The 19,168-nt window shown below is 42.7% G+C and overlaps 1 protein-coding gene across 3 annotated transcripts in view; it reads left to right on the forward strand.

The window, feature by feature from the left end:
• The window catches only part of LOC126249614 (glycine receptor subunit alpha-2-like), a 477,560-nt gene that overhangs the window by 315,485 nt on the left and 142,907 nt on the right, over positions 1–19,168 (forward strand). For all 3 annotated transcript variants that reach the window (XM_049951280.1, XM_049951283.1, XM_049951282.1), the window contains one exon: positions 6,476–6,610. In XM_049951280.1, coding sequence (XP_049807237.1) covers positions 6,476–6,610 — 135 coding nt within the window. The remainder of the gene's footprint in view (positions 1–6,475; positions 6,611–19,168) is intronic.

Raw genomic sequence — 19,168 nt, forward strand, 5'->3', positions numbered from 1 at the left:
ATTCGTATTTGGATTGAGGACTATTGTTCCGTATTAATTTCTGAAGTTTTTCACGGTCTCTAACAGAATAAATCATAAAACACTTGTTGACGGTGTTATCCGACTGGTGAGATCGTTGAGACTGACGACCAAGTGGCACCATTTTTGGTTGTGTGCTGTCACTAAGCTCTACGTTCTCCCTTCCTTCCGAGATAACGTAACATTACATTGATAAAGTATTCATCAGAAAAATTCACATGATACAATTATCCATCTCACACATTGTCGGAAAGACGGAGAAAACAATAACAGACCACCTGTGAAAAAGAATATGAAGAAACAGATGGACTGATGAATCTTTTAACTAAGAACCAAATTACTATGGACGATATGGGTGAAAAATTTGATGGTAGAGATGTATCAAATTATGCAGATTCTTTGTTTCATTCAGGTGCATTACATTCTGATAATAATCTAAACAAAATAAAATCAATTAGAGGTAATAAATGTATGTTCATTTTCAGAATCAATTTCACCCAAGAAAAATGGTAAAGACGAAAAACAGAAAAACCAGTTGAATATGTTTGGATGAATGATGTTAGAGGTTTAATCTATAGATTAGCAGTTATTCATGGAGAATAAAAACTATCATAATGAAAAACTGGAAATAACACAAGTGTTAAAAAATTTTGTGATTTTAGTATCAACAATCCAGAAGGAACTAGAGGAATAGTACATGGAAAGAGAAAATTAGGTGTGTGTTTGGATGTTAATGATAATAGCTAGGGACTATAAAAATATTAATCCTTATAAAAATTTTTATCTGCACAGGGTGTCCCATTTAAACTTCCCCGATTTCAAAGGTCCATGAAAAAAAAACACAGTAGGTATGACAATTAAAAATGCACAACATTGTAGAGTATCTCAAAAAATTTATTTATTTATCATCAATACACCTCTACATGTGAACCAATTGTAGCACAAAGAAAATCGAGTAGATATTCAATTTCTTGCCAAGTTCTTTGTAACATTTCCTCTGTTATTGTTGCAATCGCATTCGTGATACGATGTCGCAACGTCGGAATATCATCCACTTCGGTCGCATACACGTATCCCCACATGAAGAAATCAAGCGGCGTAATGTTGGATCAACGTGGTGGCCACCCAATGGGTCCTCCGTGTCCGATCCAACAATTAGGAAATTGCGAACAGCTGTTGACCAATGCAGCGAAGCTCCATCTTGTTGAAAAAAGATATTGGGTTGCAAGTCTTGTATCTGAGGGTACACAAACTGCTCCAACATGTCCAGATACACTGACCCATTCACTGTTTGTTCCGCAAAGAAGAATGGTCCAAGAATCCTGTTGTGCATTACCCCAGACCAGACGTTTAGATTGGAGCTATCACGAACATGTTCAATGACAACATGCAGATTTTGCGAACCCAAAATCCGAACATTATGCCTATTAATCCTTCCGTATACATGAAAGGTTGCCTCATCTGAGAATAAACATCTTCTCAGGAATCTGGCATCCATATCAATACAGTGTAGCATATCCGCAGCAAATTGTTGTTGGCGATGTTTGTCGTTCGGCGTCAGATGTTGCAGAATTTCCACTTTGTAAGCACACATACGAAGAGGCTGGTGAACTACATGATGCAATGTTGATCAAGGTACATCAAGTTGCCTAGATGCTTGACAAATTGACTTACATGGGCTTCTGAGAAACGTATGTCTGATGTACTCCACTGTCTCTTCTAAAACTCAGTAACGTGCACTGCCAGAATGTTTCAGAACATTTTCTGTTGCCAGAAACTTCCTATACCATTCCTTAATTGCTTTCACATCAGGTGGTTGACATTCATACAAACGACGATAATTGCTTTGCACAGTAATCGGCGATTTTGTTTCTGCAAACCATACTACTGCTTGCATGTGCTGCTGTGGAGTTGCCTTTTTCACTTCATGCGACCATGTTGCACTCTGACGACGATACTTGGCACTTCTGGCGCTGGAATATAAATTGTTTGAGATGCTCTACAATGTGGTGCATTTTCACTGTCTTATCTACTGTGGTTTTTTCCTCCTGCGTTATTGAAATGAGGGAGGTTTGAGTGGTACATTATGTATAAATAAATAACTTCAACATTGATTATATTTTATTACATAGTGGCAAAACCAAACCAAAATCAATTAAAATTCAACTCAATAATGATCAGTTACATAGTACTGGTAATTTTTTAACTGCTGCACAAAAAAAAGAGATAAAAACTGGCAGTAATTTACTCATAACATTAGGTATACTTGTTATCGAATACCGAAAAAAAAGAAAGGAAGTTCAGAGCTAAAAAACCATGAAGGAGAATTTCCTCCTTTATTATTGGCAGCATTACCATATCTTCCAACTATTGGTTCGCTAGCTAGTGGAAAAGCTGCTATTGTAGAAGTAGTAATGGACAAGAGAAAGGTGATGCAGAATTCGAAAAACAAAAACGACTTAATTTAGGAGTGGAAAAGAAAGCTGTCACTGGAATAAAAAAATTGCAAAAAATAATCCAGTTGTATCCTAATGCGTTAAGTAATTTTGATACAGAAGAACTTGCCAAACAATTAAAAATCAAATACTTTCGTGATGTTTTTATGATTTATGAATTACCTGGATGTAGTCATAAGACTACTTCAGCTGTCGCTAATCACCCTTAATAATATGAATCTAGAATAGTTAATTTAGATACATGTGATCATGTTGGCTCACACTGGATCTGTTATTATAAAAATAAAGATAAAAAAAATTGTGTTTGATTCATTTGGAAGACATATTCCTAAAGAAGTGATTAAATATTTATGCTCAAGTGAACTATACTACAATAGAAAAAGAATATAACATAAATGAAGTAATTCATGGCCATTTGTGTGTATTTGTTTTGACACTGTTGTCAAACAATTGTAAGATCAATATTTTGATCTAATGAATGAATATTTTTGGAACTAAGGCACAGCCTATTGATAGCTCCAATATCGATGAGCAAATAAAGTTAGAAAAAATCAAAAAAGAATAGGAATCAAAAACCGAAAATTTTCAAACATCAGAGAAGAAAAATTATTAAAAACAAAACAAAAATGATTAAAAATTCAACAACAATGGAACTGATGTTTATAATATGTGCACAGGATTAAAATCGTTAGTAGATGTATAAACAGAGTGTAATCAAGCAATTTCAAAATGAATTTAGTGATATTTTGAAACCATTTAAATGTTATATTGATTTTAAATGCACAAGACTGGTAGATACCAATCCTGTAAATGGCTATGAGGCAATAACCAAACAATATTTAGAAAATGAGTTAGCTAGTCTTGTTACAAAACCTGAATGCACAACAACTGTAACACAGCTCAGCAACTATGTCAACAAAGAAGAACTAAATGCTGAATACAAAAGTATTCTAACACAATTCAATAAATGAAATGCAATTCATGATAGTGCTATAGAAGATTATCATAAAGAGATACATAACATCAATACAACACTTAATTATGCTTTAGACAGGTGAGGTGTAGAGGAAAGAAAGGTATATCATAAACAAGTACTTGAATCTACATTTAACTTAAGAAAATGAAGCACACAAATATGGAATTCAGTGTTAGCACCCTCAAGAAATAGTGATAACCTGTGTTGTCCTAGAGTAATACTAGTTACATTAACATATTACACAGATTTTATCTTAGACAGAGAACTATTTACTTGTGAAATTAAGAAAATTAGAGAAGGAGAAAGAACAAATTAGAAAAAACGTTAACCAGGATACTATGCAAGCAATTAGCTGAATACAAAGAAGAAGGATTTACTCTAAACGATATTAAAAACGTTGAGCAACTATTCGATATTCTAGTAAATGTTATTCAGTTATTTTTAGTGGTCCTGAGAAAGCAATAAAATATATCTTTGTAAAAATTGCAACCATTTTCATGTAATTAACAGTATGTCAGCATTAAAACAAGAAGGTACATAAATGCAAGATAGAAATAAAAGTATGTACATTATTCAAATGGTACAGAACACAATGCTATGGAAAATAAGATATATTGTGAAAAATGTAATAGAAATTGTTATAACAAAGAATACTTAAACAATCACTAAGAATTTTGCGAATAGCTTATAAATGTGAAGAATGTAAAATATTTGTTTGACATCAAAAGTACGTACATATAACTTTGAAATATGTAGAAACTGTAGTCTAGAAGTAGGTACTAAAAATCATAAATGTTACATGCAATACAAAATACAAAAAGATGGCATATCTGAAAGAAAGTTTGGTAAGAAATATATAATCAAAGGTTGTCAAAAATGTTATAAAATGGTAACAGTGGCGACGTGTGATGGCATGGAAGCAGTGAGGCTTTGATAGGTCGCTGGGAGGGGGTCAATGAGCTCTGAGACCACGTTCAGTCATATCCCAGATGTGTTCGATCAGGCTGAGATATGGCGAGGTGCATGGGCCAGCACATCAATTGGAACTCCTCACTGAACTCCCCACTGTGTTCATCGAGCCACTTCGTCACACTCCTGGCCTAGTGTCATGGCCCATTATTTTGTTAATATTGCCACTGCCATCAGGAAATATGATCCTCATGAAGTCGTGTATGTGGTCTGCAACCAGTATACGATACTCCTTGGCCATCATGTGCCTTGTGCAAGCCCTACTGGGCCCATGGATGCCCATGTCAATGTTCCCCAGAGTATAATGGAGCCGCCACCGGTTTGTCTCTGGCCGACACTACAGGTGTCTCGGAGCTGTTTTCCTGTAAGACGACAGATCCCCGCCCTCCCACTGACATGATGAAGAAAGTAATGGGATTCATGAGACCACGCAATGCTCTGACATTGCACCGCCGTCCACTGACGATGGTCACATGCCCAGTTCAGTCGTAGTTGCCAATGTTGTGGTGTTAACATTGGCGCAAGCATTGGTCGCCAGTTGTGAAGGCCCATCTTTAGGAATGTTCGATGCACTGTGTATTCAGACACACTTGTACTCTGACCAGCATTAAAGTCTGATGATAGTTCTGCCACAGTTGCCTGCCTGTCCTGTTTTACCGGTCTGCCCATCCTACTTCTTCCGACATCTGTAATGAGGGGTGGCCACCTAAGCCCTCGACTTCTGGACGTGGTTTCACGTGCTGAAGACACTCACCACAGCACCCCTCGGACACCCGACAAATCGAGCAGTTTGAAAAGCTCGTGCCGAGCCTCTAGACCATCACAATCTGCCCTCAGTCAAACTCATTTGAGTTAGATCACGCGCCTTCGCCATTCTACACACGGACAGCACGCTCACTGATACTGCGTACACTCTGGGTGTGTCTAACTAGCAGTCATTCCTCGGCAAGTGGCGCTGCTATCACCTGGACGGATTTATATCGATACTACGTCAGTAGTCATAATGTTCTGGCTGATCAGTGTCAAGTCACTTACCTAATATCAATAGGGACTCGGATATAGACATTTCTTTGCGACTATCCGATGATGATTCGTTAGAGAGCTTTTGATCCGTGGGCTGCGGCTGCAGCCGGCGCTTCGCCCACGAAGTTGGAAGGAATAATTGACTCGATAGCTGACACGAGACTGCCAATCCGTTGTTGGGCGCCGGCCTCAGTACTGTCGCGGCTTACGGATAGGGCGCGAGCTACTAGCTAGCACGTGACGTGTTGTAGGGAAACAGTGCCCGCGGCCGTAGCGCCATGTTCGTGGAAGCGCTGTGTGCTGGCAGCGGAACTGGAGCTGCCAGAGACTCCAGAAACAACAAATCGGTATGTTACTGTTGTTGTTGATCATGTTGTCTGCAACATTTACCCACATGCAGGACAAGCGCAGGCGCTTGTGCCTGTCGTGGCGATCGATGCCTGAAGCGTAGGCACTGGCGGAACGTGTGTTGTAGGTTTGCAGGTTTCTGTATTGCAGGAGGTACACACTTCATGTTTCAGTAATGATTTTCATTAGTCCAAAATTCAAGCGCCATTATGATTATTATTATGATCATGATTATTATTGTTATTCGTAATGTTATACTATTATACTTATTTAACTAAACTGTATAGGTCGGAATCTTACATTATGTTGGAATCCATAATCTGAAGTTATAGATTGGCTGCAAACTATAATGTCATGAAACGGAACGAAATAATTACGCATTTTAAAGGTAAATTTTTATTTATACTTGATTTCTGGTTTTGGTAACAGATGACAATATGCTGTGCCAAATGCACCTGTTTCATTTTAGCATCAAGTAAATATATGAAATGTATGAAAATGAAATATCTGTGTTTTTAAACGCCGATAAATACGTCACCCACACAAATCTCATTCTTAATATGAAAAAACGATGAAGATACATATCAAGTCACTCAGAACTGGCGTTGCCTTCAGTACTGATGTATTGCTATGCAGCGCATTAATTTCACCATACGTGTATTTCATTCTGTGTTTTTCTTTTCAGTATCCCATACTACAGACGACATGATATTCCAGTGGGACCCTGACGTTCCTTTAGTAGTTGATGAGAACATAGAACTTCCCCAGCTGCAGCTAGTAAAAAATTCCACTGCAGACTGTACTCAAGTTTACTCCACAGGTATGCAACCCATAATGTCACTCTCTGCTAAATTTGCTGCTTTGTATGTGGTTCATATCATTCCCAATAGTTATAAGTCCCCGTCGTATGTTTAGAGAAGGTAGTTGATCATCAACTACAAAATTCCATCGATAAAGAGTTTTATGTAAATATGCTCAGTTTTGTTTGAATAATAATAATAGATATATTTGTGATTGTCGAATATTAAATGTTATCCCCAATTTTCTCATCGGTTTTTCTGTTTCGTTATCATAATGATGTTTTGCTGCAAGAGTAACAATTTTTTTTATAAAATCTTGGCGTTATCAACACCTTTCCTTTCGTATTTGAAATGTGTTTTCTGGGGGGAAACGTCGAGTGAATTCTCTCTCGTTTCACCACTGTTACCCATAACCTCATCAGTTCATTCTTCTCTCTACCTTCTAAAGGAATAGTTTGTGTTCCTAAAAGCGAAATTTATTTATTTTCAAGTATCTTTGTCTACCTTTCTTTATTTTCTTTCTTTCCTTTGAATACAGAGTTTGTATCCCTCTTTAGTCACGTTTGAGCTCAATACAGTTTGATATGAAATGCGCAGGCATTTCTGAACGAATATTCTTCAACGCGAATATGTAAGAATCAGCTGAGTTGAGAATATAGGTTTCAGACTGGTGCACTGCAAGGAACCTGGAATGACCTATGGCAAAGTCCTGTTTTACATGTGCATGATATCTCTTAGGATTTTTCAAAGACAAATAGCTTTATCGCCATTTCTTTACACAGACGCTCACATGCGAGAGCAAATTAGCAGAGGGATGTAAGGATTAATATTTTCATCGAACTAACGCTGCTTTCTGCCATGCCATTTATTTTTTGCAGTCTGCGTCCTGAACTTCTTGTGTATGCTTTACCTGGGCACTTATTTTCATAGGAGCCTAACATACGTATGTACAGAATGGAGCAGAGATGTCCATGTTCGTATAGTTTAATGCGTAATATCCTTTTACAAATTACAAATAAGATAAATTTGCCATATGATGATAAATCACAGAACCCATACAATGGAAAAAACGCTAAGAAAAAAAGTTGGTTTCAGCATGGAAGATATCGAAAAGCCATAAGAGAGTAGCACAAGTTATGGTCAAACAGTCGCCATGATAAACGTTTCAGCCGACGATTAAACTACAATAATATTAGGAAGAATGACATGAGTTATAAATTATGGTGTTGCAAGAATACGAAGTTCAGAACGGTTTGGAGGCAATTCAAGCCCACATCAATGATCTTGCAAAAGGTTACGGTATCTCGATATGCTATGAGAAAACAGTAGGGGAAAGTTCTGTATCTGGAAGAAAGTGTACTGAGGAATATATCATGTTTCCTGATCGGTATTACAATCCAGTGAGCGATATTAGCATCACATGAAGGAATAAGCACTAGCGACCACAGTAGCAGTTTCCGTATTTTCTGTTGTTTTTGTTGTTCTGAGATATGAAGTCGTGTGCAGTGTTTGTTAATATTACGTGTTCTACAAATTTAAGTACAGTATAATATATTAAAATTATGTGAAGGATATTGTTAACTCTTCAGTTACGCATTTTTTTGGTGAGTAAAATTCTGGATATTTTTAACATTAATTACATAGCTTGTGAAAGTTTAAGCCATACTTCGTCAACCATGCGCCTTCTTTTACTTTGAAATGGACGGTTTTCTACCATGGAACACGTGATATTTTCAAATGAACTGAATTTCGTTAATGTCTGCTACATTTTGCCCAGTTTTGACAATGGGAAATTGTATTAGTTGCCAATAGCACAGGAAAGAGGCAAATGACATAGTAGGTATACGAAGTTCTCTCTGGAGAGTATAGATGTAGAACAGCAGTTCAATGAGGAAAGGAAGAAAAATTAGTCCAGTTGACTACAATGTCATTGGAGCAGAGGACAAATTGTAATTGAATAAGCATGGGAAAGTAAGTCCACTGTGTCCTTTCCAGATCAACCATCCTGAAATTCGACTTAAGAGATTTAGACAAACCACGGAAATCCTAAATCTGGTTAGTCGGACGGGAATGAGCACTTGACTACTAGCCTAGCGTCTTAACCACTACGCCATGATATAAACGAAAAGCATGGGCTGAGGACGATAAAACAAACAAATAGTCCTAACAAACATAGTTCATGAAACCAATAGTTTCCCCGATACGAAATATCTGCAAATGTAGTCATGCTAATGTTAGAACACTGTTAATATCTAAGGCTACCCACGTCGGAGGTTCGAGTCCTCCCTCGAGCATGGGTGTGTGTGTTGTCCTTAGCGTAAGTTAGTTTAAGTTAGATAAAGTAGTGCGTAAGCCTAGGGACCGATGACCTCGGCAGTTTGGTCCCATAGTCCTTATCACAAATTTCCAATTTTTCTAAGGCTACGTTTATGTGAAAGGATTCAAGTGTGGTACATACACTGTGGTCCACCGGTAAACTTCCATGTAGGTGTTCGGGAATATGCGGCACTAATCTTCGACAACAAGTGCATCAGACATGGCTCTCGAATACCATGGCGTCCCAAGTCCCCCGATATGAACCACTTGATTTTTTTTTCTTTGGAGGGGGGGGGGGGGAGGAGTGTATTTGAAGCTTTGATGTATTCCAGCCCTGTTGATGGCGTCGATGAATTCCTGGAATGCATTATGGTTGGTTATCAATGCATTCGGAGCACCGCTGGGAATTTTGAACATGGATAGGCACCAATAAGGAGATGTGCTGAAGCCTGCCTTCACATGAACGGCAGCCATGTTGAATACTTGTTGTAAAGTGTTTCGTCTCGATTGCTTATCTGCGGTTTGGTTCCTTTGGGACTCTGTTATAAGATGTTCTTGCACTCAGACGTAAAACTTCGTATCTGGGAAACCACTAGTTTCCGGACCAGTGTTTTCCAGGACTATTTACTTGTTTCTTTGTCCCGTACACGCCCATTTATTTTGTACCTATAACACTCAAACTTCGTGTGTAGATGGACCATAGGAGTGTGAGAAATATTCATAAAAAACCAAACTTCCATACTGTAATACATGAGAATGAGCAAGGTAAATAAAGATAGTGGCTGAAACAGTTAGGTTGATAAGTTGTTCGGAAGAAGTAATACAAGGCCTATTCTAAAAATTACAATATTATCACTTAATGTACCTGAGTTATAGAAGAGAGGGCTCAGAATTAAAACGATGTGTTCTAAGACCAAAATGGTACTATTAATTGTTTTCTACATGGGTCCACAATTACAATAAACGTATCTAAGTTTCAAGCATTTTGCCACCTTCTGCGAGTTAAAATCTTTAAAATGAATGTTTCATTCCCGTATACGCTACCGGATGATTTCTGCATGTGTCCATTATCAAGTGCTACAAAAACCAATACTCCCTCTACACCTCATGGCCATTAGAATACCATGGGGGTGTAACACTCGTAATGCAGCATGACTGCTGAATAGGTTTTGTCCCATCAGTTCGCTGTTACTATGTACGAAGTATAGAGCTCTGCGAATGGTGAGTAGTTGTTTGTTTTAAGTCATTATACTGATGTAGTTTTTGGTCTGCAATCCGAAGACTGACTAGATGAAACTGTCTGTGCTAGTCTATCCTGCCCAATTTCTCCATTCCCACAAAACTACTGCATCCTACATCCATTCGAACCCTTGGTCTCCCTCTACAATTTTCAGTCGACCCCCTTTCCATCCCTGCACTTCCCTCTATTACCAAACCGACAATTCCTTGCTGCTCCAGTTTGTGCTTATCAACAAATTCGTACTTTTAATCAAGTTTTGCCAAAAATTTCTTGTCTCCCCAATTCGATTCCGTGCCTCTTTAACAGTTACCCGACCATCTATCTAATCTTCCGCCTTCTCCTGTAACACCTCATTCCCATAGCTTCTATCCTCTTCTACTCTGTGTTGTCTGTTGTCCGCATCTTACTTTCGTACAGAGCCACAATGCAGACAAACACCTTCAGAAGAGACTTCACAGCACTTAAATTTATATTTGATGTTAACAAATTTATAATTTCACAAACGATTTTCTTGTTACTGACACTCTGCATTTTATATTCTCTCCATTTCAGACAACCTCACTTATTTTGCTGCCCAAATAGCTCGACTCATTTACTATTTTTAGTGTCTCAATTGCTAATCAAATTCCCTCGATATAGTTTAATTTAATTTGACTACATTCCATTACCCAACTTCTACTTTTCTTCACTTTCGTCGTATAACCTCTTTATAAGACTTTATCCATTACAGTCAATGGATCTTCCAAGTTCTTTGTAGTCTCTGAACGATATTGTCTTCCGTAGAAAAGAAAAGAAACCACCTTCAGTCATAAAACGAGTCTTTTACTTCAATAAACGATGCATTTTGCGCATGGGGTTTGATTAGTCTACAGAGTCCACCAGAAAAATGTATACACTCTTTGCAAGGCTCTATCGAGATATCGATATTGTTGTTCAATTTGAGTTACGATTGTGTTGTTGTATGGTCTTTGGCTCAACAGATATTAGTACTTTCGTCTCGGTATTTAGAAAACAAGATGGCTGGAGCATGCTTGACATTCGAGCAACGAATATACACTCCTGGAAATGGAAAAAAGAACACATTGACACCGGTGTGTCAGACCCACCATACTTGCTCCGGACACTGCGAGAGGGCTGTACAAGCAATGATCACACGCACGGCACAGCGGACACACCAGGAACCGCGGTGTTGGCCGTCGAATGGCGCTAGCTGCGCAGCATTTGTGCACCGCCGCCGTCAGTGTCAGCCAGTTTGCCGTGGCATACGGAGCTCCATCGCAGGCTTTAACACTGGTAGCATGCCGCGACAGCGTGGACGTGAACCGTATGTGCAGTTGACGGACTTTGAGCGAGGGCGTATAGTGGGCATGCGGGAGGCCGGGTGGACGTACAGCCGAATTGCTCAACACGTGGGGCGTGAGGTCTCCACAGTACATCGATGTTGTCGCCAGTGGTCGGCGGAAGGTGCACGTGCCCGTCGACCTGGGACCGGACCGCAGCGACGCACGGATGCACGCCAAGACCGTAGTATCCTACGCAGTGCCGTAGGGGACCGCACCGCCACTTCCCAGCAAATTAGGGACACTGTTGCTCCTGGGGTATCGGCGAGGACCATTCGCAACCGTCTCCATGAAGCTGGGCTACGGTCCCGCACACCGTTAGGCCGTCTTCCGCTCACGCCCCAACATCGTGCAGCCCGCCTCCCGTGGTGTCGCGACAGGCGTGAATGGAGGGACGAATGGAGACGTGTCGTCTTCAGCGATGAGAGTCGCTTCTGCCTTGGTGCCAATGATGGTCGTATGCGTGTTTGGCGCCGTGCAGGTGAGCGCCACAATCAGGACTGCATACGACCGAGGCACACAGGGCCAACACCCGGCATCATGGTGTGGGGAGCGATCTCCTACACTGGCCGTACACACTGGTGATCGTCGAGGGGACACTGAATAGTGCACGGTACATCCAAACCGTCATCGACCCCATCGTTGTACCATTCCTAGACCGGCAAGGGAACTTGCTGTTCCAACAGGACAATGCACGTCCGCATGTATCCCGTGCCACCCAACGTGCTGTAGAAGGTGTAAGTCAACTACCCTGGCCAGCAAGATCTCCGGATCTGTCCCCCATTGAGCATGTTTGGGACTGGATGAAGCGTCGTCTCACGCGGTCTGCACGTCCAGCATGAACGCTGGTCCAACTGAGGCGCCAGGTGGAAATGGCATGGCAAGCCGTTCCACAGGACTACATCCAGCATCTCTACGATCGTCTCCATGGGAGAATAGCAGCCTGCATTGCTGCGAAAGGTGGATACACACTGTATTAGTGCCGACATTGTGCATGCTCTGTTGCCTGTGTCTATGTGCCTGTGGTTCTGTCAGTGTGATCATGTGATGTATCTGACCCCAGGAATGTGTCAATAAAGTTTCCCCTTCCTGGGACAATGAATTCACGGTGTTCTTATTTCAATTTCCAGGAGTGTATATTGTGAAGTGAGTTTTCAAGTTTGATAATGCCGTTGAAGTGCAACGTCTGTGGAGGGGGAGTTTGAAACAGAACCGCCAACCAACCTAACAATCAAACTCATCATTGGCAAGTTTGATTTCCATGGAACGATTTGTGAGTCACAAAGGAAGATCAGGAAGACAGCGTACAGCTACAGGTCCTACTTCGTCGGCTCTCGTGTTGGAAACGTTCATTAATTCTCCACAAAAGTCTACTATGCAATGTGCACGTGAAGTGGGGGTTACCAGCACAAGTGTACAAAGAATTCTGAAAGCTGCAAAGTGGAAAGTTTACATCCCACGATTACTGCACGCAATTAAGGCCGCGTCGAATGTAAGCGACAGAAGCGACCGACAGCGCGCGACAGCTTCAGGCGACAAAACACAACCGCAGGTGTAGTTACGGAAGTGTCCTACGTGCGCGACATCTGTGTCGCTGCCAGTCTTCCGCTGCAACTGGCGACGTTTGAATTCAAACGTCTTTAAATTTTGTTGCTGCAGCACGCACGACAGAGAGTGACAGCCACTTGTCTCCTCGGCAAAGCAGTAGAGCGGACGCGACCGCAACCATGAAATACTTATTGTAGTGGACTGTTAAGGCAGCCAGTCCACAGTGAAGTAGCCGAAAGGGCACGCGTCAACTCACGCCGTCTGGCGTTAAGTCTGGAACAGGATTCGTAATGAATGTGATAAAGAAAAGAACGTAGCTACTAGAACACTTAACTTTTATATTGTCCTTTGGTATACAGCATTCTGGATGATACAAGTGAGACTCTATCTTGAGGTACATGCAACGTTACAAATGGTTAATGGCGCCTTGCTAGGTCGTAGCCATTAACGTAGCTGAAGGCTATTCTAACTGTCTCTCGGCAAATGAGAGAAAGGCTTCGTCAGTGTAGTCGCTAGCAAAGTCGTCGTACAACTGGGGCGAGTGCTAGTACGTCTCTCGAGACCTGCCTTGTGGTGGCGCTCGGTCTGCGATCCTGACAGTGGCGACACGCGGGTCCGACATGTACTACTGGACCGCGGCCGATTTAAGCTACCACCTAGCAAGTGTGGTGTCTGGCGGTGACACCACATCCCTCCCCCACAAATCGGCGAACGGTCGTGTGATAAGGCTTCCGCCCGCCGTGGGGAGGACCCCATGTTGACGTATGCGATGGGGTGGGGAGCCTAACAACAGGCGAGGCCGTGCCACCCGCACCCTGCCATTCGGTCCGAGGGGAGCTAGGAAACGCCTGAAAACCTAGTCCAGGGTGCACGTCAACATGCGGTGTATGCGCCCGTAGAGATACAGGAGGGGCCGAAGGGTCGACCTCCATTGCGTCGGGGTATCCGACGTGCGACGACATCTGGTCCGGAGCGGGCAAGAGTTCCATGGCGGAGGACAGCTGGTCACGGGAAGCGGACGGCAGCGCGTGACCCAGGGAGGCGCTTGGCGGCTGCAGCGAAGCGTCCACTGCGGGCGGCGCCGGCGGTGGCTGCGGCGGCTGCGGCGGCGGCGCGACGCCATGGGGCAAAATGGAAGGCATCGTCGGTAACACCTGGGGATGAGGCGAGCCAGTAGATGGGTCCCCAGGGCGCTGACCGGACGGCACCGTCGCTGAAAGCAGACGGGGAGCGGCAGAACCCAGGCGACGACAGAGGCGCAGCTGATTGAGATGCCGACGCACCTCACAAGAGGCCCCCAAAACCAAATACATCGCGTGGCCGAGGCAGCGAAGAATGCGCCCTGCGAGCCAACGCCGTGAACCTCGATAGTTGCGATAGAAGACAACGTCGCCAGGAGCAAAAACAGGAGTCTGCCGCTGCACAGGAACCTGAATCGGCGGATGCAGCAAAGACATCAAGGTTCGATGAGGACGACCATGGGCAACTCAGCGGGCGAGCGACCATCGCGGGGCTGAGAGCGAGACGAGGACAAAAAGAGCAATAACGCGTCCTCCCGAGAATGCGACTCTTTCAACGTCAACATCTGTGACTTGAAAGTTCGGACCAATCGTTCAGTGGCACCGTGTGACGGAGGGGAAAACGGCGCGGATGTCAGATGTTGAATACCATTGGCCTTGCAGAATGACTGAAATTCTGCGGACATGAATTGTGGGTCATTGTCGGAAACAATAGTCTGCGGAAGACCTTCAACGCAAAAAATAGCGGATAACGCTTGTATGGTGGCAGATGATGTCGTGGAAGACATCCGGACAACAAAAGGAAAATTACTGAAAGAATCGACAACAACCAACCATCGAGCATTCCAGAAGGGACCAGCAAAATCGACGTGCAAGCGTTGCCAAGGGGAAGTGGCTTTCGGCCATCCAAAGAATTTCCGCAGCGGTGCGGATTGTTGTTCGGCACACGCCATGCAAGAAGAGCACATATTCGCAATCGCAGCATCGATTCCGAACCAAGTACATTGCTGACGAGCAAGTTGTTTCGTGCGCACTATACCCCAATGTCCTTGGTGAAGAAGCCGTAAGACAGAGGACTGTAACGAACGTGGGACCACGACTCTGGGCTGATCATTATCAGAACGCAACAACAAAACACCACGCCGTACAAAAAGTCTCTCCTTGTGAGCAAAAAATCGGCGAACCAGCGGATCCTCGATCTGTGACTTTGACAAGGGCCATTGCATAGCAACAAAACGCAAAACGGTAGCAAGGACAGGGTCAGCAGCTGTGGCTGTAGCTACACGACGAAAATCAATCGGAAACGATTCGACCACGTCATCGGTTTCCGAGTCAATGAACATGCAAGCAAGTTCGGAAGAATCGAATGCTCTATCCTCAGCAGCAGGCAAAATTACGAAGGGTGAGGCCCAGAGAGAAGCCTGCACACGTTCAATTACACCTTGTGATTCGAAATCGTTTAATGTTCTGGCGACCTCATCACGCAATGCGTGGGGAACATTGCGCGCTCTGAAAAATTTCGGTTGCGCGTTCACTTTCAGTTCCAAATGTGCTTCATAGTTCTTAGCGCAACCAAGGCCCGGTGCAAAAATGTCTGCAAATTCTTCACATAGACTAGAAACACTGGCTGAAGGCACAGTCTGATTCACTGATAGGACCTGATTGACGATAGACAAGGTAAACAACCGAAATAAATCTAAACCAAACAAGTTCACAGCAGTAGAAGAACGAAGAACGTAAAATGACACAAGTTTTGTTTGTCCCTTGTATGTTGCAAGAAGAGTGCACTGTCCTAATGCAGGGATAGCTTGTCCGGAATAACTCGTGAGCTGAACATTTGCGGCACGCAACGGAGGTGCGCCCAGTTGTTTTTACGTGGTGTGATTGAGCAATGAAACTGCAGCTCTGGTATCGAGCTGGAACGGTATTACTTGTTCGGCAAAGTCCAAATCTACAAAAAGTTTATTGTCCTGCTGACGACAAGAGCGACTGTTTTGTGCAACTTGAACAGACACTGGTACAGAATCACGTGCGACGTGACGGGACTTCCGTCGACGTCGACGCACACGTTTCGTGGGACGAACACAGTCACTGTTAGCGAGAGGAACACTGGGCGGAGTGGCACTAACTACATGAATGTCCATGGGCGAAGGTTCACGAGCCTGATTGTCCTTGGTTCTATTCCGGCGCGAAGCAAAGGGCCTGGAATGGTTGTGATTGTCTGATCAGAGCTTTTTCTGGCAAACACTTTGAACATGTCCTGTCTTATGACAGTAAAAGCAAATAGCTTGGCGTGACGGGCAATTTTCACGCGAATGTCTAGTTGCACACCGCGGGCATGATTTCACTGCATTTGCTTGCTTGCGCGGGACACGTGGCTGCGCGGACGTGCGCGAGGGCAGGTGAGCGTTCCGTGCAGCGGGCCCGGCGGGCCGGTTAATGTGACACACGGCTGGCGAAGTTGCAAATGATTCCTGAGCAAAGTCAAGTGTGTCTTGCCTATCCAATATGTCTATCACTTGTGGAAGGGAGGGATTAACTAGTTTCAAAATCTGTTCCCGTATGCGAATATCAGAAACGTTCTGTGCAATTGCATCACGCACCATAGTATCTGAATAAGGGAGTCCACAGTCACATTCAAATGCACACTCCCTAGTAAGTCCTTGCAAAGTTGCAACCCACTCCCGATTAGTCTGACCGGCCGTACGTTTTGTACGGAAGAACGTATACCTTTTTGCAACTACATTAACTGTTCCTTTGAAATAGGCATCTAAAGCAGACAAAATTTCTTCGTATGACAGAGTTGCTACGTCGCGCCGGGGAAACAATTTCACTATCACACGGTAGGTTGACACAACTACACACGAAAGCAAAAACGGCTGCCGCTCATTACCTTGAATTCTGTAGGCGGCGAGATGAAATCCAAATTGTCAGGACCATTCTGTCCAAGATTCGGTGGCTGCATCAAAACTACGGAAGGACGGTGCAACGGCGTGTTGTGGCTGCGGTAGCGATGAAGCGGCGGCGGCCGCATCGTTTTGCAGCGCACGTTGACCCTGGACGAGCTGTCCCAGGGCATCCAACAACGCCTGCGTCTGCTGATTCTGCAAGCGATAAAATTCGGACAGTACATCTGGAGAATGTGGCGAAGCCATGACACAAGCAAATTAATACAATACGAACGCGAAAGTCCCTTTTTAGACTCGTCGCCAATGTAGTGGACTGTTACGACAGCCAGTCCACAGTGAAGTAGCCGAAAGGGCACGCGTCAACTCACGCCGTCTGGCGTTAAGTCTGGAACAGGATTCGTAATGAATGTGATAAAGAAAAGAACGTAGCTACTAGAACACTTAACTTTTATATTGTCCTTTGGTATACAGCATTCTGGATGATACAAGTGAGACTCTATCTTGAGGTACATGCAACGTTACAAATGGTTAATGGCGCCTTGCTAGGTCGTAGCCATTAACTTAGCTGAAGGCTATTCTAACTGTCTCTCGGCAAATGAGAGAAACGCTTCGTCAGTGTAGTCGCTAGCAAAGTCGTCGTACAACTGGGGCGAGTGCTAGTACGTCTCTCGAGACCTGCCTTGTGGTGGCGCTCGGTCTGCGGTCCTGACAGTGGCGACACGCGGGTCCGACATGTACTACTGGACCGCGGCCGATTTAAGCTACCACCTAGCAAGTGTGGTGTCTGGCGGTGACACCACACTTATCATCCGATTTTAAGAAAAGTATTCGGTGAAAAACTTTGATTCTTCCGCATCTTATAGCTTGACATCTTTGCTCGATAAAGGTCTGAATTTATTTTCGTTATTCGACATAGTTCCTGTGCTGCACGAAATTGAGTACATGGCTGCACGAAATTTTTAAGAATTTGCAGAGGTAGAATCACATGGCGTAGACTTTCCGTATAGTTCATTTAAGACCATACATTATTGCGGATGAAATGTAACCAGTATATCTAAATTGTATTTAAAGTTGAGACCGAAATGATATCTCTTTTCATTCTTTAGATATTGCTTCTTACGTGTATATTCGCGGAAACGACTCTCGCGGTGCGTCCGAACCTTTCCTGCGCTTCGGGAATCGAGTGGTCGTAAAAATCGTCGTATCTTATAAACGGTTCAAGATATCGAAACGACAATTTTTGGAAATGACAGCACGCAGAAAGTACTATTTTATAGTATGATTAACACTCGATAAGTTTTTGTAAACGCGTGAGCAGAGTGAAAACAAGACTCCCTACAAATTACAGCATGAGGTTTTGTCCGAATTTTCATAGCCAACAAAAAGAGAGAAACAGATAAATGGGGTATCAAAATGACCAGTGTGAGATCTAGTGAAAATATTTAACTGCTTGGAAGTAATCAGAATAATTAACGAAAACTTAATTAATGAGTTGAGGAAAAATTTAAATATTTCACAAAAAACTGTTGACAAGCTATGTAAATGAAGTGTCAAAAATTTCATCTGTTCAAGGCCTAGCTGTTTTGCAAATAAAAAGAAACATTGGTGTGGTATCTAAATGTCGAAAAGGCTTCCTTCGAATCAAGTACCAAAGTTAGGATTTTCGAGAACAGAAGACGTTAGGAAGGCAAACGAGGAGTCAGTAAGATCATGCTTTCTGAATAAAACGTGAAAATAAAACGTGAAAGTAATCGGTCGAATATTTTATGAAATGATTTGTGTACTAGAAATAAGCGGATCAGAGAAACGTTCTACGTGTCTTTGAATGATCATGAATAGAAAATGAGGTGCACCAAACGTTTTCCTAACACTTTTTATTTCATACTTCGAGACAAATCATCTCACAAAACGTTTGACTTTCGTTTGAAATATTTTGTATGCCTTACTTTTACACACTATTTAGATTAATTGAAACGCTTGGCCTTAACACTGACTGGTGACGAATTTGGTTCACAACATCAAATATCTGTAAAATTTCATGGTCCTTTGCAATTTATTAGGAATTTAATGTCTGTGATATACTGGGATACGTGTGTACACACTTACAGATCAAGTACTTTGGCAAGACCTTAAAAATATACGTGGCGATGCAGTATAAACAGTATACATAAAACTTAGTATACAGAATTGTAACTGAGTCAGTTAC

The sequence above is a fragment of the Schistocerca nitens genome, chromosome 3 (genome assembly GCF_023898315.1).
Source record: "Schistocerca nitens isolate TAMUIC-IGC-003100 chromosome 3, iqSchNite1.1, whole genome shotgun sequence".
Lineage (NCBI taxonomy): Eukaryota > Metazoa > Arthropoda > Insecta > Orthoptera > Acrididae > Schistocerca > Schistocerca nitens.